The following is a 23,029-nucleotide window of genomic DNA, read 5'->3' on the forward strand; positions in this document are numbered from 1 at the left end:
TCAGTTTTGTCGAGTATCTTCACAAGAACAGTAAAATGAGTTAAATACAATCTTAAATAGTTCGTAAAGAGTAGAGAATGAGATGCGTGAGATCCTGTCAGCAGCGGCTGGTAAGTGACAGCAATTCTCTCTGTTAGTAAAGTTAACCAAAGAACAATGGGGACAGAGAAAATTACTAACTGCCAAATGCTTAAGGATTAATCTATTTTTCATTTATAATTTATGCAGTGCGGACTGTTTTATAAACGTATTCAATTTCTATATTCACATTGGTTAGACAGGTAAGGTACAGGTAAATATTACCTTTATTATGGGTTTAAGTGATGATTGTTTTAAGTTTACTTAAATTAAAAGTTGTTATATTTTTTTAAAGGTCCCGTTGCATGCGATTCCATGTTTCAAACTTTAGTTAGTGTGTAATGTTGCTGTTAGAGCATAAATAATATCTGTAAAATTATAAAGCTCAAAGTTCAATGCCAAGCGAGATATTTTATTTAACAGAAGTTGACTACAAAAAACGGCTCGATTGGACTACACCCCTCTACATCCTGCATTAGTGACATCACCAGAACCGTTTCTTGACTAACCTCCTCCCACAGGAATGCTCCCTCAACTCTACTGGCTACTTGCGCACTTCTTATAACTTAGCCTACTGTGTTTACTCAGCTCTTACGGTGATTTTCTGAAGTAAAACTGACGCTTCATCTTTTGTGTGATGTACAATAAACTTTATTAAACTCATCAGTACATGTTTGATCATCATTCAGACAGCAGACTTGTAGGCTATTAATAAATAATGGATACATAGCCTACAAGCAGATGACAAATACGTTATAATAACCGTAATTAAACTACTAAACCATACCTGTTTCATCTCTATACAGCAATCTGACTCTGTAGGCATTATTGTCCGACTCGAAATGAACGCCGTTACTGAGAGTTTCTGATATTATCATCATTCCGTGAGATGAATTTGTCCTGACAGACTGAGCGCGAGCTCATGAAGCTCCGCCCCCTGTGTCGTCCAGCAGCACCTCATTTGCATTTAAAGGGGACACACTGAAACGGCTCGTTTTTCTGAGCCCCAAAAAATGTCAATTTAAACATGCTGTAAAATATGATCTGTTGGGTATTTTGAGCTCAAACTTCACATACACACTCTGGGGACATCAGAGACTTATTTTACATCTTGTGAAAAGGGGCATAGAACGGGACCTTTAAGCCTAATAAATGTTTCAAATTTTGGACAAAGAGACATAAGTAGCTATATCAGTGATACTGGTCTTTATTCATAAAAATATGCCATTAACATGCTTGAAAATAAATGGTGCCAATGAAGCCCAAGGCACCGCACCGCACCCCCGCACCCCCCCCCCCCCCCACCCCCACCCGCGCCTCCCAAAACATTTTCAGGCTCAGGATTTTTTTTCACTTTAACCCCTGTATAAAGTTTATCATACTAATTTCAAAGTTAAGGATTCATTAATTTGAATATACATTGAACCAAACACTATTATAATATCTTGGTTGATAATTCAGTATAATTTATTTTGATAAAACATCCCATGTTTCGATCATGACTGCACATTTTCGGTAGTGACAGTAATGTTTTGGTAGTGACCACAACAAACCATTACAGAATTTTAACTTGCATACTAAAACACTACTAAAACATACTAAAATACTAGTGATTTGCATAACTGTACTAAAATTTTGTTTATTTCCCCCAAATAAACGATTATGTGTTCCTTTTGTCACTACCAAAACAATGTCACAACTGAAACTTCACTGATGCTAATCTTAACAGTTGTACACACAAAAACTGCATTTTATCGAATAACCCCCAAAACAATGATGTCACAACCGAAACTTCACCACGTTTCGGTCGTGACTGTTTCGGTAGTGACAATTTTAGATACTTTTGAGCCTAGCTCAAAAATGCTAATTAGTACATGGGACCTAGCACAGTTCTGAACAGTTGTACGCACATAAAAACTACTTTTTATGGAATAACACCCAAAAAAGTGTGCTTAATTGCAGAAAAAAGGTGTTTAGTAGTGACTTTCAGACTTTTGAATATATTTACCTCAACATGATGAGACCTATCTATGTAGCTATCTATGTCACCATGTAGCTATGAGAGAGGGGGACAAAAATGTCTCAGCCAATGGACTAAAACATAAACTGTTTCGGTAGTGACATGAAAATGCGGGACACATTTTTTTAACTTAGTTTCATGATTTACAAAGTAAATATAAAATATATATATATATATATATATATATATATATATATATATATATATAATATAGTTTTTTAATCAAAAATATATTTTTAAAAACAATAATGGAAATAATTACTAAAATTATTTCAATATAATTTTCATAAGTTGAAATTTAGAGGTTAGGGTTCGGGACAGCCCCCTCCCAATTGAAAATAGCCAATAAATTATAATTATATTTATATATATATATATAGAATGATTTTATTAAACATCTAAGATTTAAATACTTAAATGCTTTTTAAATGTGTTTTTTGGTTGTGGGATAGCAGTTTGCACCAATTCTGTCGAATGGCAATGCTTGACCAATAACAATCAAGTTATCCAGAGAGCTATTTAAATGTTTTTTATATGTTAATTACTTATAGTCTACTGAAAAGACAACAAAACTGTAACAACTGTATGCCTGTAACTGTAATATTTGTGTATATGTGTCGGGATTTTAACCTTTTTTCTGATGCTTTGCCACAGACTCCAGCTTTGTTTACTTTTCCATTTGATACTTTTGTTTATGGTTTGACTTTCTGATATGGCATGGTATTAACAGGCAAAACTATGTAAAATGCTATCTTGTCTTTTTCCATCTTTTCTTCTCTCTCTCTCTCTCTCTCTCTCTCTCTCTCTCTCTCTCTCTCTCTCTCTCTCTCTTTATTTTTTATTTTAATTTATTCTCTCTTCTTTGTCTCGTCTCTCTTACAGCTCCTTCTCTGGCTTTCCTTGGCTCTCATTCCCACTATGCTACTCTGGCTAGCACTCGACCATACATCAGTGACTATCTAATTGTTTTGTTTGCATACACCCTTTCTGCTTTTTGAATCTATTTAATGACCTCGTTATTTGATCTTATGACATTTTATAACTGTGTCTGAAACTGAAGGCTGCTGCAATGTGAAATTAAATGTTTTTAAATGAAAGCACATTACCATTCAAAAGTTTGGGGCCAGTAATATTTTTTTAAAAGAAATTAATAGTTATATTTCAGCAAGGATGCATTAAATTGATCAAAAGTGATAGTAAAAACACTTATAATGTCAAATCGGTTTCAAATAAATGCTCTTCAGCAAAGAATTCTGAAAAAATGTATCACGATTTGTAGAAAAATCTTAACAGCACAACTGTTTGCAACATTTTAGGAAATGTTTCTTGTGCAGCAGATCAGTATATTAGAATGATTTCTGAAGGATCATGTGACACTGAAGACTGGAGTAATCATGCTGAAAATTCAGCTTTACATCACAGGAATAAATTACATTTTAAAATATATTAAAAATAGAAAACTGTTATTTTCAATTGTAATAATATTTAGCAAAATTACTGCTTTTTTTTTTACTGTATTTTTGATTAAAAAAATGCAGTCATGTTGAGCATAAGAGACTTTTAAAAACTTGAAAAAATCTTACTAACCCCAAATTATCGAATGGTATTGTACCTCCTAAACAAACTAATTTCATATTATTTGAATGATCTAGAACAGGGGTGCAAAACTCAGTTCCTGGATGGCCACAGCCCTGCAGAGTTTAGCTTTAACCCTAATTAAACACACCTGATCCAGCTCATCAAGTCCGTCAGGCTCATTTGAAAACTAAAGGGCTGTGTCTGAAATCACCCCCATACCCTAAATAGGGCACTATTAGAGGGGACAGCCATTTGTAGTGGTGTCCGAAAACCATTGTGGACATTATCAAGTGCACTCATTCAATCCCATAATGCACCGCAATAACGAGTGTACAACCAATGTACACTCAACGGCTAGAGAATACCCATAATGCCCTGTGAGGGTAACGCCGAATGAATTCCCGGGTCTCGCCAGAAGATGGCACCCGCAGCTGAATCATCCATCCATTCATTTTCCAAACAGCTGGTCCAATGTGAGTACAGGGTAATTTCATATGATCCAGGTATACATTCCTTTTGAATTGATTATTAAATTGTTTAATTAAGGTTTATAGTTTCCGTGACAGAGTAATACTGGAGGTGCAAGTTTGCCAAGTTTCAAATGTTTTTTAAACAAGCACAAACCACGGAGTGTCCAAATTTGCTCACTCATGTTCATTTACTCCTAGTAAACTATATTGTGGACTAATGTAGGGAATAGTGAATGAGGGGGCGATTTCGAACGCAGCCCAGGAATGTGTGTTGGAGCAGACTATATTCTGCTGGATTGTGGCCCTCCAGGAACTGAGTTCTGCAACCCTTATCTAGTGCAAATTAGCTAAACAGATTGACCAAATTAAACGTATATATTTGTAATATTAATAATAATATTTATAAATAAAAAAATTCTTACGTTTTAAACCAACTAATCCACATATACAGAATTGTTGTAATCATAGCTGGTGGTGAATGCATATGTTGCATTCAAAACCAACTAGATATAAGCATCTTAGTAGATAGCATGTTTCACATATATTTAATTTGTACATGCCTTGATGCCTTTATACTTTCAAATGCAACATATTTCTGGTTTTGGACACTATAATCACTGAATCCACCATCAGGTCAATCCAATCATTCAGTTAATCTGATTCCCTTTTTGCTTGATATGCTTTCATTTGGAGCCTTCAGATTCTGCTACAGTTTGGTTATTATATGTAAATGGGTAATTTGACTTCCCATAGTAACAACTAAAGCCCAGAATTTGCTGAAGTTGTTAACTTGATGCATTTGCTTATTTCTCATACAAAGCATCTCTGACTGAGCTTTTCACTGGCTGTTGACTGTCTTTTTAAAATCTATAATGTAGAAAAGAGCTCACTCGACTTTTTTGTGGTGTCTTGATGTCCTCCTCTAACCCCCTTGATGCCCTTCTCCAACTGAAGTCACTCCTCTAGTCTCTCCACTTCCACTTTAAAGCGCCTCACTTATCTGGCCTGCTTCGTTTTCAGTGACACTTGTCGTCCTGTCCTACTGGTTACCCACACCATCATTCTTTCTCTTTATTTTCTTCCCTTTCTATTCTGTCTTCCTTCCTTCCGCACCCCCCCCAAAGAACCCATGTTAAATGACAGTGTCCATTCTTCACCTTGACATCAGTGCATGTTGTTGTTTTATGTTGTTGTTTTCCCTCCAGCCCCTCCCTTGTCAAACCTGCCCCCCTCCACCTTCAACCCTGCCACACAGACCCCCGCTATTGGCAACTCCACTCTGTCAAAGAAGAGGCCCCCGCCCCCTCCCCCAGGACACAAACGCACGCTTTCAGACCCCCCTACCCCGCTGTCATACACCCCTCTCTGTAAAGGTGGGATACACTTAAGCAACAACCCTAGTTGTTGGATTACTAGGGTTTCTGTTTTTATTTATTTCTTATTATTATTTATTTTTGTCCAGGTTTTCATTCACTCTGATCCACATGAAATGGTTTCGATTCAGTTTATTTCTATAGTCCACTTAAGCTATTGTAACTTTGCTAGTACATGTCAACTAATTCTCTTTAGATTAGACTGTTTGGTTGGGGTTCCTGTTAGAGGAATACTTATAGTCATGTATTTTGTGGACCATCAAATTAAGTCTACTTATACTGTACTCTAATGACTTATACTTGACATGTAATTGCAAAGTTACTTACATTTAGTAGAATGTCTAAAGTGGATTATCAAATTAAAGTGTTACCGATTTTTGTGTTTTTATAAGATGTTTTTAGTGGAAACATCAATTTAGTGTCTTTTAGATTAAATTCTTCCAAGAAATGGTATTTTGATCAATTTTAGGTCAATCCTTAGTACCTTTTAACATTCCCAAGGTGAATGTGTTTATTTTTGGTTTGATCTCTACAGTATATTAGCAGATCATTTGCATCCCATTCATTCTGTGGTGGCGTTACATGTTAAACTCTAGGTCTAGAACATTTTAGATATGAAAAAACAAATATTGAGAGGACAGTGTTGCCAATGAAAGGCTCAGCCTAATGACCCCATCCATAATCTTTTGACCTCTGTATTGAACCCTGCCCTAGTGATTTGCATGATGCTTAACATTTTGGGTAAAGACAAAGAGCAAGGCATGGTAAAATAATGGTCTGGAAGATATTAATGTGTGAAAGACATGTTAAAATGCATTGCATCTTGTCCCTCACATGATCTGTATCGATATAACCCATATTAATTAACTGCCAGTTGATTCACATAATTACATAATTTGAGATGTAGTGAGATGCATTTAAGACCATTATTGAGCATGACCTGGTGCTGTTACCTCTGCTATATGGCAACACTATATATAATTTTTTTTTTTTTTTTTTTTTTAAGAAGTTTGCTTTAATAAGTAAATACAAAGTTGTGACATTTGCTAAAAAAAAAATCCAGGAGACTCTTATCTGTACACAAACTTTTATGTGGATAAAGCTTTGTGTATAAAGGATGCATTTAATTGATCAAATTGATCAAAACAGCATAAATGCTGTTCTTTTGAACTTTCTATTCATTAAAGAATCCTGAAAGAAATGTATTGCAGTTTCCACAGAAATGTTAAGCAGCACAACTGTTTGTAACATTGATAATAAGGAATTTTTCTTGAGCAGCAAATCAGCATATTAAAATGATCTCTGAAGGATCATGTGACACTGAAGACTAGAGTAATGATGCTGAAAATTCAGCTTTGCCATCAAATTGTAATACTATTTTACAATATACTTTTTTTTTACTGGATTTTTGATCAAATTAATGCAGCCTTGGTGACCACAAGAGTCTCTTTTCAGAAACATTGAAAAAAAAAAAAAAAAATCTTACTGACCACAAATTTTTGAACGGCAGTGTATATCTAGTTTTACTGTCAGAAATTCCCACTATTTTTTTTTTTTTTTCTGCTAATGTCATCTTAGGAGGTCTCTATAGGCTTCTGCCACTAAAATATATTTAAACTCAAACTCATCATTGCAGGAAGTGATTCAACGCCACCTCCTGTCAACAAGATGTCCCCTTTGACTAACAGATTTGAAGGCATTCCGCAACATCAAAGGTAACCCATCTTCTAACAACTTTTCTAACATAGCAAATAAAACAATCTAAACATAACTGCTTAAGAATTCAGTTTTGTAGAACAAGCTTGAACTTTAGAACTATATTTACATTAAAAATGTCAGCAAACTTTAGACTGCATATTTATACATGGCCTTTTGTGATTCATTTGAATATGTCCATGTAAATTTGTCATCGTGTATTTGGGAATGCAAAACAGTTCTCTTTAATACATTATGGCTGATTTTACAGAGCGTGCAACCTGTTATCGAACATATCTTTGAGCTTTACATATGTTCCATATTTCTAGTCTCAACACCACAAAGCCCACACTTGGTCCACGGGTCCTTCCCAAACTACCTCAGAAGGGTAGGTGACATGCTTTCTGCCTATGAAAATTGCAATGGTATAACATCTGGATGTTTAAATAATTCATTTAGTCAGTAACTTTAATCCTAATCATCATAATTGTATAGTTATTTGCATTCAAGTATGTATTTTAATTTAATTTTGTTTGTATTAAGCTAAGTGTATTTTGTTCTTTATCTTTTTCAAATAAATGTTCTATATATTTTATATAGAATTTATTAGTAAATTAAGTTATAACATTTTTCACAATAAATATTGTTTCACATCAGCACAAAATATTCCCTTACAACTACCACTGAACAATGGTGATGCTGAGACACTTCTTTAAAAGCAAAAGTGTTTTCTTCAAAGTTTTACACTTTGAAATGAATGACATTTTTATTCACAGAATAAATGCACTTTTAAAACTAACAAAAGTAAAAAAAGAAATAAAAAAACTAGAAAACTAAATGAATAAAATATGAAGTAATATTACAAATGTCAAATTTTAACACTTATTTTTACACTTTTTGGATACCCCTTTTCTAGTGTGCTCTGCTCAACATCTTGTGAGGGAAATATTTCCTCATTTGTCTTCCAAAATAGTCTTAAACTATATTAAAAAAAAAAAACAATAAAAAAAACACATAACTAATCTGCTGACATTATCTTGTTTTTCAATAGTTGCCCTGCGTAAGATAGATACCATCCATCACCCATCTATGGACAAAACTAACCAGCCTCCTGAACCTGTGCTGTTCCAGAAGGTTCTGCAGAGTTCAGACACCCCACCGAAAGTTCCGTTAGCTGATAGATCTCAACCTGGAGATATACCTCCTAAACCACAGCATTCAGAATTACCCCCTAAACCAGGAGAACTACCTCCAAAGCCCCAGCTGTCCGACCTTCCCCCTAAACCCCAGCTGGGTGACCTACCGCCTAAACCTCAGCTGAAAGATCTCCCACCCAAACCCCAACTGACAGATGTCTCCCCACCCAAACCTGTAACCACTGAGATCCTTCATAAACCTCCTCCTGGAGAAGTGGCTCCCAAGCCCCAACCCCCAGATACTCCAACAATCATCCAACAAGGTGAACTGTCACCTCAGCCGGTCCAGTCTAGTGAAGACACCAATGGAAGTCCAACATCAGCACAGGAGACACCTGTACCGTTGCCCCGGAAAATAAATCCGGTGAGGATTCAGTCTCAGAAGCTTCAGATAAGTACATGGGAGTCAGTAACAAGGTGCTTTTAACAAGCTAGTCTTGCATTTTTTTTTTTTTTTTTTGCAGATTAAGAGTAAAATGCGAAGGGTGAAGACCATCTATGATTGTCAGGCGGATAACGATGATGAGCTCACTTTCGTTGAGGGTGAGGTCATCATAGTTACCGGGGAAGAGGATCAGGAGTGGTGGGTAAGTGTAACCGCTCCAAATTTTCAAGTATATGCAACAAAGCATGAGACTTGAGAAGCAACAGATTCTTCATTCAAAACGTTTGACAAACGTTTCACTGTTTTGATTTAATGATTTATGAAATAGTTCCCATAGTTCATGGCTATTAAATAGTGTAAGGTTTGTTGACCACATTACCATATCACTTCACCGCATTTCTTCTGATCTTATTTTGGTTAGTAAGATTAGTAAGAATTAAGTGAGGCACTTAATTGTAGACATTAAAAGTAGTTCTACTAAGGCTGTTTTTTTTTGCATTAATAGAGAATCAATTCAATTCAATTCACAATTTTTTGTGAATTCTGAATAATTCAGTTCTAATAATAGGGGCTTTCGCACTGGAGGAACCTTTTTATAGTTCCTAGAACTATTGGCGGAAGTACCCGGATTTTGGCGTGTTCATACCACAGGAATTAGGAAAGATTTTTAGATCTAGGAGCTCCTTTTGGAGGAACTAATTTAGCTTATACTTCAGAGTAGGGTCTAAACCAGCACTATAGGAACTACCAGTGACGTTAGTGTACACTGATTGGCCAAACGCACGTGAAACACCAGTACCCACCATTTAAAAAAAAAAAGCCATTTAAAGGGATAGTTCACTTTGAAATAAAATTTTGGTATGTTTTAGCTTACCTCAAGGGCATCCAAGATGTAGGTGTCTTTTTTTTCGCAGTAGTTTAAATTTTGATATTTTTAGGTCAAACCGTTCTTGTCTGTCAGTCATATAATGCAGGTCTATGGTCACGGTCTCAAAGAGCATGCACAGAGTCCAAATTAAAACAATTCCCCATCGTCCAAATTAAACAATTCCCCATCGTAAGTACACATTGATGGCCTAAGACAGGAAACGAGCGGTTTGTGTGAGAAAACGAACAGTATTTATATCGTTTTTAGCTCTTATACACAGCCACGTCCAAGTGATCTGAGGGCGCTCGCGCATCCTGGTGTGTGACGTGTACGCAGACTGGTGCATAGATATATACACTAGATGTCGCCTTGGCTACGGCAGTTCATTGGAACGAATGTCTTTAATGCGACATCTAGTGTATATATATCTATGCACCAGTCTGCGCACACGTCACACAGCAGTAAGCGCCCGCGCCCTCAGATCACTTGGACGTGGCTGTGTTATAAGAGGTAAAAACGATCTAAATACTGTTCGTTTTCTCACACAAACCGCTCATTTCGTGTCTTAGGCCATCAATGTGTACTTACGATGAAACTAACTCTACAAACATGGAAAACAGTGATAGATGGGCCTCTTAAGCCCGGGACACACCAAACTGACGCCAAAGAACTAGCGCTGATGAAAGCCGACTGTGTTGTCGACTCGCGTCGCCTGCATTGGGGGAAAAGCTGCACTTGAACACACCGAGAGAACTACAGCCGACTGTCAGCTAGAATGCGCGTTCTCCGCCTGCGTGTAAATGAGACAACTGTCTATTTCTGAAGATATATTCATCTATATTTGTCATTCAAAAGGGGGAACCAACACTGCAGATACACAAACCATAAACAAAGCAGTGCGTGCTTACCGTTTTGAATATCAGTCCTGCTAAACACTTTCTTTTATTCCACTCGGCTCATGTTAATATTGTAATATTCGCCAAGGAACACTCAGGTAAGATGACGTAACATTAGAACAGCCTTCTATCTGTACCGTTTTGACTTCTTTGCTTACCGTTTTGCTATTATTCTTGTGCACTGACTCGTTCACTAAGCTGAACAGCCAAACAGAGTTCTAATTTCAGCCGTACGAGGACTAATTTCAGCCGTCTGTGCGGAACCGTGTGGAACACACTGAGAAAACTTAGTCGGCCGACGCACAAAAACTGCCCGACGGCCGACCGCCGGCTTGGTGTGTCCCGGGCTTTAACCGTCCTTTACACTGAGGAGAAAATCCAAAGCAACTTTGAGGGGACAAAGCAAAACACTGGACATCAACCACATGGCATACGCTATGCCTTTTCATATACTGTCTCTGTTTCTATTTATAAAATGGTTAGTTCCATTCCTTGATTCTAATTGGTAAATAGCTGTGTTTTATTCACGATAAAACATGACCGCTTCACCCAACGGTTCTATGTATCACTACACAACACCACAGACAGTTCATTTTACAGTTTCCACTGCATTAAGTTGATCATTAGGGACAAGAAAATGTATTATTTGTCAAATTCGAATGACGTTTTAGTAGGCCTAACTGTTGACCGTATGAGTGAGTTTAATTTGTTGATTGATCGATCATTAATCTAGTTAATGATTTAATGCACTGACTACTGCTGTGGTTAATATAACAACACTCTTCAACAGCATAATATTACTTTTAAATCTTTTAAAGGGGTCATATAATGCCATTTTTGTACCAGCTAATATGATTCTTTAGGGTCTAAATTAAAAGTCTGTAATATACTTTAATTAAAAAATCTCATTAGTATTGTAAGAAAACACTCATTTTACCTGGTCAAAAACAGCTGTTTTCAGCAGCACAGCTACCGCAATGTCTTACCTGGAGATTCAACCAGATAACCAGGGAACTACACTGCGACCAAAATGGTCGCATATGCGACCTTTTGAAATGCCATTGCGACCCTAATTTTTAATGGGTCGCAAATGTATCACTGATTATTTTTGTACCTATGTTTTAGGCAATATGCTATGATTTACTATGAGCATTTATTAAAACAGAAATGTGTATTTTAAGAATACGTTTTATAACGTGCTCTGCCTCTGAGCATTCAAAACATCAAGTTAACTTCAGCCCCGCGACCGTTACTTAGAGATTAAAACGTAGCCTACCATTGTATCAGTGCTGCGCGAGCGGCTCTCTCTCTCTCTCACAAACACGGACGCGCACACACAGAGAGAGAAGATAATTGTAAAATGAAAATTGACGGGCTATAGTTTACATTTAATATTTAACGTTTTATATTTTAACGTGTTCTAACGTGTGCGTTCCTTCCTCAGCGCGTACATGTGAAGCTCACATGCACTAAAAGCCTGTCTACCAGCGCCTGGATACTGGACTAAGTTATCTTTCGAGTCTTATTGTGCTTATACTGTTAAATACACACAAGGTTTAGATAAACAAAGTCGGTTATGTCTAAAGTGAAAGCAAACTTGAGAAAATTGAGTAAATCTGCTTGTCAAATGCGTGTATATTAGACGCGTCGCGCGCAACTCTCAAAGAGACAGTAGCAATAGTAAACACGCTGCCGCTTGTCCCTAAAGGGATAGTTCACCCAAAAATCATTTACGCACTCTAATGTTGTTCCAAACCTGTATTAACTTCCTTCTAATATTTTTCTAATATTAATTTTTTGAAGAATGTGGCTATCCAGTAGCTGGTCCCCATTGACTTCCAAAGGAGAAAAATATACTAAGTCACTGGGGTACATCAACTGTTTGGTAAAACCAACATAAAAAAGAATCGTGATAAAATCGTTATTTTCCTGAAAAAAATCGTGATACAATATTTTTGCCATTGGAATAATAAATTAAGTAGCCTATCTTAATTGTACACAATGTTCCTGTTTTTTTTTTTTTTTTTACTGTTTTATAGCAATATTAATATTGGTTATTATCGGTATCGACCACAATTTTCACATCGGTGCATCACTACTGAAGAGTTCAGGAGTCTGCCCATCTGTGCCAACCATAGCATGTTGAAATCCATTTAGGAGAATATCTATCCCAACCAATGTTAAAGAAAACAAAAACAAGAAGGCATGTGGTTTAAAAGATGGCAAGTAAAATAAAAAGCACATCTGTATGTAATACAGTTTCATTATTGTTTATTATTATCCAGAGCGGCTAACTATACATAATTTGTGCGACCAAATCATGTTTTGCGCCAGTAACTGAAAAAGTTAGTAGCGCAAGTGCCACCAGTGGAAAAGGTTAGTGTAGTTCCCTGCAGATAACAAAATATATCTGGCAACGACACCTCTGGCCATTTGGTTGGGTCATTGACCCAGTTTTTAATTAAATAAGGGCAATCATAACCTATTGCACTTAATTTTGCAATGTACCGTTGCCGGTCGACAGGCGTCAATGACTCGCAATTAGGGGTGGGAGATATTGACAAAAATGAATATCTCGATATTTTTTTCCAATATCTTGATATCGATATTCAGACGATATTTTTGCCATCCTTCAAAGAAATGTGTGCAAACTGGCAAAGAAGGTCCAGTTGGTCTTTTGACTTGCTGCATTTGACCTATTATTGTAGGCTATAGAAAAAAACAAAATCTGAGGTAGCCCCTACTTTTTCCACTTACAAAAAAAAAAAAAAACGGAACTAGGCACCTCTTGCAACAGTGATTATTAAAGGGCACCTATTATGCCCCTTTTTACAAGATGTAATATTGGTCTTGGGTGTCCCCAGAATGTATTTGTGAAGTTTCAGCACAAAATACCCCACAGTTAATTTATTATAACCATTTGAAAATGTCGTTTTTGGGGCCTGTTTTAAAAAGAGCTGTTTTGGTGTGTACCACCTTAAATGTAAATGAGCTGCATATCCCCGCCCTGCTGGACCCAGATGATGAAGAGACTCCAGCAGAAGAAACACGAATGAGAACACATGAAAACACGACGTCTCGGAATGGTTATTTGATACATTTATGTACTTACAAAGTTTTAATCGTGTCCCCTTTGCAATTATGGATGTGCAACACACACACACACACACACACACACACACACACACACACACACACACACACACGAATTGTGATAACGTTCGCGCAATTTTTTGAAACTACACACACACAAATACTGTGATAACGTTTGCTAAGTACAAACTAATTTTTTTTTTCTTAAGTACAAACGAAATTATATTTATGCAAGGGGGGCTGTTGCGTCATGTTGACATTACTTGCCGTACAGGTGCTTATGTGGCAAATGTGAGAAGATGGCTACAGAACCAGAAAACATGCTGCAGGGAGATAGACGTTTATATACTGTCTATGGAGATAGAGCAGACCTTAATTTATTTACATTTGTAATTGCTGCAAAAAATTTGTTGTTTGTTTGTTGAGACATCCTATGACGACGACAATAAATAGCTTTAGACAATTAGACGCATTTGTTGTTGAACTGGCTGACATCGATTGAAATGACTATTTGCTCAAAAATCATAAAATACACTTACTTCTTCTGGAGGTGACGTTGGATCGCGAACAGTAGGCAACGATCCACACTTGAGGATTAACTTTAACGCTCGTTCACTAAACAGTCAGTCAGAAAATGATTCGCGCAAACATAAACGTATTTAGGAAGTTTAAGTGGCGCCTTTTCTTCATAAATAAAATCCATCCGCTGCGTTTTCAGTGGGTCTGATGTCAGTGAAGACTACTATGTCCATTCTTACATCACAAAACAGAACACCTACACTTCTTAGGAGACATTACCGGCTGTCGTTGAAACAATGGAGGATGGTGTACAGATCACCGAGGGCGGGGTCTATGCCAAAACCAGATTGTCAATCAAACAACGTCGGTGGGGCTTAGCGCAATTCTACGTCACAGTGAGAGCAATCTTAGAACAGGGCGTTCTGAGACAGTGCTTGTGATTTATTGATATAGTAAAAAAACTACTGGGTGGATTTTTATCATTCTAGGGTGGTTTTGCTCACACAATGCCAACACACATTTATGTTCAAACACCATGTAAAAGTGAATTTTGCATAATAGGTGCCCTTTAAATCAAACAACAATATTGTTGATGATAAATTCAAAGTAAAAAAAAATATATTTTCAAAACGCTATAAATCCATCCATTTTTCCCCCAAAACGCTATAAATCCTTTTTTTTTTTTTTTTGATGGTTTGTCTTTTTAAAAAAGTATTTTGTCTTTTATTTTTCGTGTTTGCATTTATGAGGAAAACACAATATTACGTGACAGTTCTCCATTATGGACACGAGTGCTCTGAAAGCAGCACTAAAAGACTTTAAAACTTTCACAGAGACCCCAAAACAGAAAGCACAAAGCCTTTCTTTAAAACGAATTTCGTTTTGTATTAATTGTATCTTAATTTTAATAAATTTTTCATTAACAAATTTCCTGGATTTAATACATAAGTAAATATAGGCTAGCAATCACAACATAAGGTGCTTGAACTGGAGATTATATCATCATGAACCGAACCGTAGCCTACTCGCCTCACAGGCCTAAAAAATGTGAAATATATTTACAGAAAGCTGGTTCTAAACAAAACCATCCAAAACAAAACAAAATGTAGCCTAATAAATGTGCATTTCTCCGATGCGTTCACTAGCCTACTGCGAAGATCGCGAGTCAATAGCCTATCGTCAACTTCATCTTTGCAGCCGACACAGAAATTAATAAACAATTAAAATGTCTTATATTGTACATATTCATAATCATTACTTTTGCTGGTTCTTTTGAGCAGCTTTTTAGGTTTATGGCGTTTTGGAAAAGAGCTCTTCGCGTACAAACACCGTTTCACCAAGGCACAGCGGCCCTTCAGCACAACAAAAAGAGAAAAAGCACGGACTTACTAATTACGAAACTTTGATGTGGTTGAACAGGTGAAACAGTCACAAATTCCTCTGCAACTCAAACCTTCTCAGTACGAGTTATGAAGGAAGAGAACAGCATTACAGTTTTCAGCGCATCCTCCTCTGATTGCTGTGTTGTGAATGAAAAAGTGCGTGCAGGAGCACATGCGCAAAACGTAGGTTTGTAAAATGTCCTTTTGTAAAATGACATATGATAAAATAAAAATAATTCATATATCATTTGACAAAACGGTTTTGCGCATGTGCTTCTGCGCGCACTATTTCGAATTTACGTATGAATGTGTGTTTTTGACGACACGGGACCATGGGCTGGGCCACTCGGAGGTTGCTTCCGGGAATAGTACTGCCCTACAGCATTAAAGGGGGGGTGAAACACTCAGTTTCAGTCAATCTCATGTTAATCTTGAGTACCTATAGAGTAGTATTGCATCCTTCATATCTCCAAAAAGTCTTTAAGTTTTATTATATTTATAAAAGAAAGATAGGCTGTACCGAGTCTTTCCAGAAAAAAAAATGAGCGGCTGGAGGCGTGCTGTGTGGGCGGAGCTAAAGAATCACGAGCGCTGTTCACTGTTTACTTGCTGTGCTGACGCGCCGATAGCTAACAACACACAGACATTTGAAGCAGTTTTACTCACCGCCTGCGGTTCCAACGCACGACCGTTAACCTTTATCGTTGGGACTGCTCCATTCTTAAGCATTAGACGATCTGCAAATCCGGCGTCGAACTGGGCCTTGTTTATAAAACAATCATCGTCGAAATGCAGGGAACTCCGTTGATGCTCTGGAAAAACAAACTCCATCCACTGGTCCCTTAACGCTGGGTTCTTCGGGAGTCTGTGCAGGGTTGTCTTGCCCTGGCAACCAAAAACACACTTCTTTCTTTGACAACGCGAGCACAGCGCTTCGATGGGCGTACTGCTTTCGCTCTCTCGCTCGTCGCTCTGGTCTACGGGTGCGCGCGCGCCCTTCCGGGAGAAGTGCCTTTAGGACCCTTACTGTGCGTTCACACCGCCGCCGACTTGAGCTTCCAAAGCTACCGGAAGTCATTCATTTTCAATGGAAGCTGGCTTCTCTCAGCTGCAAGGAGCGTCAAATTCCTCGGCGTCGCGTTTTGGGCGTTTTGAGCGTCAATCTGAAAGTTGAGTTATAAGGAAATTCCGCTCCATCAGACGTCACACAGGCCCATACTCGAAAAAAACCTTCCGAAACTTGTGACAAACCGGAAGGAGTATTTTTTCGCACAGAAATACTCCTTCAAACGTACAACTTAATTTTTGAAACTTTGTCTATGTTTAGCATGGGAATCCAACTCTTTAACAGTGTAAAAAACTCAGTATGCATGAAATAGCATTTCACCCCACCCCTTTAAAAATCGCTACATATAATTGTTTAGAAGGTTATAGTGTGCGTTATTTGTTTTCTCTTTAACTTCTTTCAGCTCTTTTCATGTTTGGGGAGTCGTATTGTACAAATTATGAAATATTCGATATCCCAATTTTGCATATCGTCCAGACAACAATTTGGATATCGCCCACCTCTACTCGCAATAGACATTTTTGTCATTCAAATACACACGATGTTCGTGGTGTTTTCCCCCCCGCCGTGCCAGACCACGCCCCCAGCTATGACTAGATGCCGACTGTATGTATAACACAATAACCATAACGCGTTGTTCATTATAAATGTGGGATTATGAATTATATTGAGAACGTCGGACATAGAAAACATGCTGTAATGTACCCTGAGTGTAAGCAGCCGCATTCATCGTGAAGCGTGCAGCAAGCGATTTGCAAAGATTAATATAAATATTAATATAAAGGTTAATAAAAGGTTACACTCACTTCAGTTATTCTGGAGGTGCAGCAGGAACACGAATAGTTGGTACCGATCCTTTTTTCAGGAGCAGCTTCTTAGCAAAACCAGCTTTATACTGACCTCGTTTGTAAAGCAGTCTGATGTGTGAAATGATTCGCGCAAACATGAAAGCATTGATGTTGATCGTGGGGAATATTCCCTTCGAAAACAAACTCAGCCACTGCGTCTTCAGCGGTTCGGATTTAGGAACATCAAAATGATGCTGTGTTCCTTATGACACCCAAGAACAGAACACCACAATCGCTTAGACGCCATTCTGCTCATAGACAGTGCTCCAGTCCAGCGTATCAACAATGACCGCGCCGGTCTGCGTGGACTATGATTGACAGCTCGCTCACGAGCGAGGGCGGGTCTGTGTTGAAACGCTGCTTTCAATCAACAATCGTGGGAGGGGCGTCGATTTTATGACGTCACGAAATCGAACGGCTTGATTTGAGATGGGGGAAAACATATAAGAAGATTAAAAAAAAAAAACACTGGATGGATTTTTATCATTTTATGATGGTTGTGTACAGGCACTGCCGACACACATTTCAGTACAATCAACTTGTAAAAGTGCATGTACCATTATATGACCACTTTAAGCCTAATTCTTAGTCAAATTAGAATGATATCTTATTTTTATATATCACTTGTGATTAAACTTTCTATAGATAAGGCCAGACGTGCAGTCTGCCAATAACATTAGAGCGACAGCACTACGAATGCCCACATGCGACTCGATGGCGGTGTGAACGGGGCTTTAGACTGGACTGTTAGACAGATAGTTAACTAATGTATGCGAGCACTGTGCGCTCAGGCTTTGTCGTTCTCAGTGCCGTCAAAATAAGTCTCAACACACACATCACGACGGCGTACGTCACTTCAGAGTTCCTACTGGCTGTGCGAATGCAACCAGAAAATTGTTCCTAAGGGAACCATTAGTTCTCGGAGAACCACCCTGGTGGCTAGTTCCTAGAACTACCAGGTACAAAAAACCCTGTATAGGATTCTTTAAATACTTTCCCTAATTTATCTTAAACAAGAAAGACAAAAACAACAAACTACTTGAGGCTGTTTATTGCACCAAAAGGAAACACATTTCTTACAGCATATGAACATACAGACTACCTGGAATACAACCAAAAGTGCAAACAGTGTCTTTTAAAGGTGCTGTATGCAACTTTTTCACTCTACTAAAGCATAAAAATAATATATTTTTAATATGGTTGCATATATTGAGGAAATATGTTAAGTTCACATACTTGTTTCTCTGAAAAACACTTCTACAGCCAGTTATTTTACTTTGAAATGTGCGTTTCCAGACTGGAATGTTTGTTTTTGTTTTGGTCTGTGATACTGCACGTTGCCAATTGTCATTGTCCATTGCGCTAGTTCCTGTTGCGTGTGCTCAAACTGGCAACCTGTGTGAGCGCCGTCCAGTCTGAGGAGCAGGGGGATCTCCGATATTTTGAATTTGGACTGCAATACCTATTTTGACCACTAGTTGTCATTCTTACAAGACTGCACCTTTAAAGGATGAAAACCTGAAAAATTGCTTGTCAAAAACTCTTTAAATGGACATGTACATGTGCTTACCATGCTACAAGCAGAATTGTTCTGACCATTGAATTATTGAAAATGAATTGGTAATCCTCTGGTGTGCGTTCATTTTCAGATATTCATCTATTTTTCAGAGCCACATGATTTTAACCTTTCTTTTTTGTCCTCAGATTGGGCACATCGAGGGGCAGCCAGAGAGGAAAGGTGTATTTCCCATGTCTTTTGTTCATATCTTGTCTGATTGACACACAAACATCGGTTCTCCACCTCCCAACCAGCGCAATACCTCTGGCTATGGGACGCACTTGACTTAGCTGCTGAATCAACAATGCAAGTTTTAAGATGGAACCACAATGAAAAACACATCACCTTACCATCGTCAGAGACAGTGTAAATAAAATGTCTAACTGTACCGCTGTTATCCATACCGTTTTATAAAGCCTACCGCACAACGGCTAGACTGCACCCACTTAAAAGACCAGCACTTTCCCTCCACTATTACTGATACTGTATCTCTGTATATAAGATTGTACATAAATGTGTGCGTGTGTGTTTCACACAAGGATGAGTGTGTGATTATTTTTTTCTGTAAATGTAGAAACCTGTGTTGGTCTGAAAAGTAAATTTGTGAACTTGTACTCTACCTGCCAGTAAGTTACGGCTGGGGCCAGTTTTGTTCAAATAAGTTTTATTAATGTGTCCATCATTGCTATCATCTATAGCAGGGACAGATAGAAGTCGACTTCTCTTCCTGATGGAACAACTGGACTTTACATTGGTTTTCGTTTACATGTTTTTACCTTCACATTTCCTAACACCACTAAAGCATGTCAGAGTGAAATGTTATTTTGTTTGCTGTTTCTTTGTTCTTGCTACCTAGTGTAAAATAATTAACCTCTGCAATGCATACACAATTACCTGTGTGAACAGGATGTTCCTCTGTGATCCCATATCAGTGTTTTATCCAAGTACATTTACTACCGTCTTACTGAAGGACAGCGCTTTGTAATCCAGTGGTGTTCCACAAAGGTCATCCTTTGTCATTAATATTGTTTTGAGAGATCTTGGTTACTTGAAATATTTTTGAAAATAGGTAAGTCGTTTACTCAGTTTATAGATGTTATAATTTAAGTGATAGACATGGATGTACTGTATTTTAATTGGAATCTATGCCATTTTCATCCATGCTGCCAGTAGCTGCTCAATTTTTTTTTAATGGACTGACAACTAGTTTCTAATGGGAGATTTGGTCAATCCAATCCTTTGAGGAAACAAATCAAGGTTCTAGTATGTCAGGTTTATCCATCAACTTATGAGCATTGTATGAAGTTCAAGTCAAAGTTAGCTGTTACAACTTGAGTTACTTAACTCTGAAAAAGATTAACCCCTTTTGCTGCACCTACTTAGGATATAATGTGGATGAATTGGGAGAAGTGTGATGTTCTACAGGTTTCTTTTAAACTGCAGATTTTGAGGACGGTGTCCACTGTCTAAACATGTTCCTCATTCCATTATCAATAAAATGGCTTCATGTTAAACAAGACTCAAGTCTCAAGTGTCCCGTTTAACAATTATGGTCAAGTTGTGACCAATTCAGATTACAGCAACTCCAAGTGGACTCAGACCACACAAGCATGACAAACTGATGTGAAAACTTAAATTTATTTGCAGTCCAGCAACAAAAAGTAATGCTTTTTTTAATCTACAGCCATACCAAACCTCATATTGGGCCTCACATTCAATTCAAACAATTGAATACATCAACATTTAAAAAGACTTCACTTTAAGGCAACACAAAGTGTTTCCATAAAACTATACAAAAATACTCAACTTAAAGAGAACCTTTTGGCTCACATACCAGACTGCTGGTAAAGAAATTATAAAAGGGACAAAATGATTAACTCATTTTGATACAGGAGCTTTTTGTGACGTCTTTTTGGCTTGGTCCACCTTCTCCACAGATTTGATGACCCCAACAGCAACAGTCTGTTTTAAATCCCTTACAGCAAATCGACCTGTTAGGAAAAAAAAAAGTGACTTTAAAACATGGCTTTTTTCAGCAGTATTTTGAGCACTTAAATCCAGTGCCTTACCCAGAGGTGGATAATGAAAGAAGCTCTCCACACATAGGGGTTTGTTAGGGACAAGTTTGACTGTGGCACCATCTCCTGACATCAGGTACTGGGGCCAATTCTCCAGTTTCTTCCCTGTACGCCGATCTAGCTTCTCCCTCAGCTCAGCAAAACGGCAGGAAACATGGGTCGTGTGGCAGTCCAGTACAGGGGAGTAACCGACCTTGATTTTGCCTGGGTGGTTCAGCATTATGATCTGTTGAAATGCACAAGAGAATCAATCACTAGTTTGTCAGCCAGAGTTCAAAACAACGTCAAAACAAGCATAGCTACCTGAGCAATAAAACTGTTGACATCCGACGGAGGGTCCTGCTGTGCATTCCCTGCTACATCACCTCTCCGAAGATTTTTTACAGAGACATTTTTAATGTTGAATCCCACATTGTGGCCAGGGAGGGCAGTCTGAAGCCCCTGGTGATGCATCTCAATGGACTTGACCTCTGCAGTTAACTTCGCTGGTGAGAAGGTTAGAACCATTCCAGGCTTCAGGATGCCCGTCTCAATCTTACCCACAGGGACGGTGCCAACACCTGGGGGCATAGCATATGTCAAGGGTACCATCCAAAACGGATTTAAATTGAGACCTTGCCCACTTGGCAGTTGAACCCACCACCAATCTTGTAGACATCTTGTAGGGGAAGGCGCAGTGGCTTGCCCGCATTACGCACTGGAGGAAGTAGGGATTCGAGCACCTCCAACAAGGTTCGACCATTTGAATGGCCTTCTTTCCTCTTGAGCTTCCACCCTTTGAACCATGGCATCTGAAACAGAACATACAAGCAATCAAGATTATAGCAGCTCTACATCAGGGGTGTCCAGTCCTGTTCCTGGAGATCTACCAGTCTCTAAAGTTCAGCTCCAACCCTGATCAACCACACCTGAACCAGTTAATGAAGATCTTCAGGAGCATGTGATAATTACAGACAGGTGTGTTGAAGCAGGGTTTGAGCTAAATTCTGCAGGTGGGTAGTAGTCCAGGAACAGGATTTAGGCACTCTTGTCTAGATATCCATGGGGTGCGTAGAGTGGCCTCACCTTCTGAGATGGGGCAATCATGTTCTCACCAATCCAGCCAGAAACGGGTATGAAAGGTACAGCACCAATCTCAAAGCCAATCTTCTTTATGAACACAGAAACGTTCTTCACCACCTCATCATAGCGTTTCTGGCTGAACGGTGGCTCGGTCAGGTCCATTTTGTTGACGCAAACCATGAGCTGTTTGACCCCAAGGGTGTACGCCAGCAAAGCATGCTCTCTTGTCTGGCCATTGCGAGAAATCCCAGCCTCAAATTCACCCTTTGCAGCAGAGACAATCAGTAGAGCAGCATCAGCCTTAGTAGTAAAGAAAGATTGCCATTTTATTCAACTAGGTTGTATAGGTAATACCAGTAAAGAAATCCAGATAAACACTCGTAAACATCAATACCTGAGAGGTCCCTGTGATCATGTTCTTGATAAAGTCACGATGGCCAGGTGCATCAATTATGGTAAAAGTGTATTTTTGAGTGTTGAATTTCAGCAGGGAAATGTCAATTGTAATGCCACGTTCCCTTTCTGCTTTCAATTTGTCCAGCACCCAGGCATACTTGAAAGAACTCTTTCCCATCTTAAAAAGAAAAAGAAATTAAAGTCTACCACCTAAACAATCATAATACACAATTTAAGTTGATACTAACCTGGGTTGCAGCCTTCTCGTACTTCTCAATAGTTCTATGGTCAATTCCTCCACATTTGTAAACCAGTTGACCAGTGGTTGTGGATTTACCACTGTCCACATGGCCAATGATGACCAAGTTAATATGGATCCTTTCTTTAGCCATATTATAGTTAAAGTAATTAAAGTTTTAGACAGCAACTACAGAACTTCAAACATATGCCTTGTTCCTAGCGAGACTT

General features: G+C 38.2%; 2 protein-coding genes across 13 annotated transcripts in view; one reads left to right on the top strand and one right to left on the bottom strand.

Moving 5' to 3' along the window:
- Window positions 1–20,536, top strand: part of asap1b (ArfGAP with SH3 domain, ankyrin repeat and PH domain 1b) — a 99,779-nt gene extending 79,243 nt beyond the window's left edge. For 3 of the 11 annotated variants that reach the window (XM_081352811.1, XM_081352814.1, XM_081352815.1), the window contains exons 25-31: window positions 2,981–3,049; window positions 5,352–5,519; window positions 7,156–7,234; window positions 7,544–7,602; window positions 8,266–8,774; window positions 8,875–8,997; window positions 19,172–20,536. In XM_081352811.1, coding sequence (XP_081208937.1) covers window positions 2,981–3,049; window positions 5,352–5,519; window positions 7,156–7,234; window positions 7,544–7,602; window positions 8,266–8,774; window positions 8,875–8,997; window positions 19,172–19,246 — 1,082 coding nt within the window. In that variant the 3' untranslated portion in view covers window positions 19,247–20,536. The remainder of the gene's footprint in view (window positions 1–2,980; window positions 3,050–5,351; window positions 5,520–7,155; window positions 7,235–7,543; window positions 7,603–8,265; window positions 8,775–8,874; window positions 8,998–19,171) is intronic. The other 8 variants (XM_081352816.1, XM_081352817.1, XM_081352818.1 and 5 more) reach the window with 3 other exon arrangements.
- Window positions 20,465–23,024, bottom strand: eef1a1l3 (eukaryotic translation elongation factor 1 alpha 1, like 3). Of its 2 annotated transcripts, none has more exons than XM_081352822.1 (7): window positions 22,810–23,024; window positions 22,560–22,739; window positions 22,169–22,465; window positions 21,744–21,894; window positions 21,407–21,663; window positions 21,095–21,329; window positions 20,465–21,016 (listed from the first exon to the last, which is right to left on the bottom strand). In XM_081352822.1, the coding sequence occupies exons 1-7, from the start codon at window positions 22,951–22,953 to the stop codon at window positions 20,904–20,906; spliced, it is 1,377 nt and encodes a 458-aa protein (XP_081208948.1). In that variant the 5' UTR covers window positions 22,954–23,024; the 3' UTR covers window positions 20,465–20,903. The 2 variants fall into 2 exon arrangements, with proteins under 2 accessions (XP_081208948.1, XP_081208949.1); XM_081352823.1 differs by having other exon boundaries at window positions 20,545–21,016; window positions 22,169–22,429.
- Between the last annotated feature and the right edge of the window lie 5 nt (window positions 23,025–23,029).

Source organism: Scardinius erythrophthalmus (assembly GCF_964197995.2).
Source record: "Scardinius erythrophthalmus genome assembly, chromosome: 22".
Classification (NCBI taxonomy): Eukaryota; Metazoa; Chordata; class Actinopteri; order Cypriniformes; family Leuciscidae; genus Scardinius; species Scardinius erythrophthalmus.

What these genes read in the sequence shown, in the direction of transcription:
- eef1a1l3 (XM_081352822.1), bottom strand. Translation starts at nt 22,953, where the DNA reads ATGGCTAAAGAAAGGATCCATATTAACTTGGTCATCATTGGCCATGTG. An exon ending in AGATGTCTACAAGATTGGTG is followed by an intron (nt 21,664 to 21,743) that starts GTGGGTTCAACT and finishes CTATGCCCCCAG; the next exon opens with GTGTTGGCACCGTCCCTGTG. An exon ending in CTTTCATTATCCACCTCTGG is followed by an intron (nt 21,017 to 21,094) that starts GTAAGGCACTGG and finishes TTTTCCTAACAG; the next exon opens with GTCGATTTGCTGTAAGGGAT.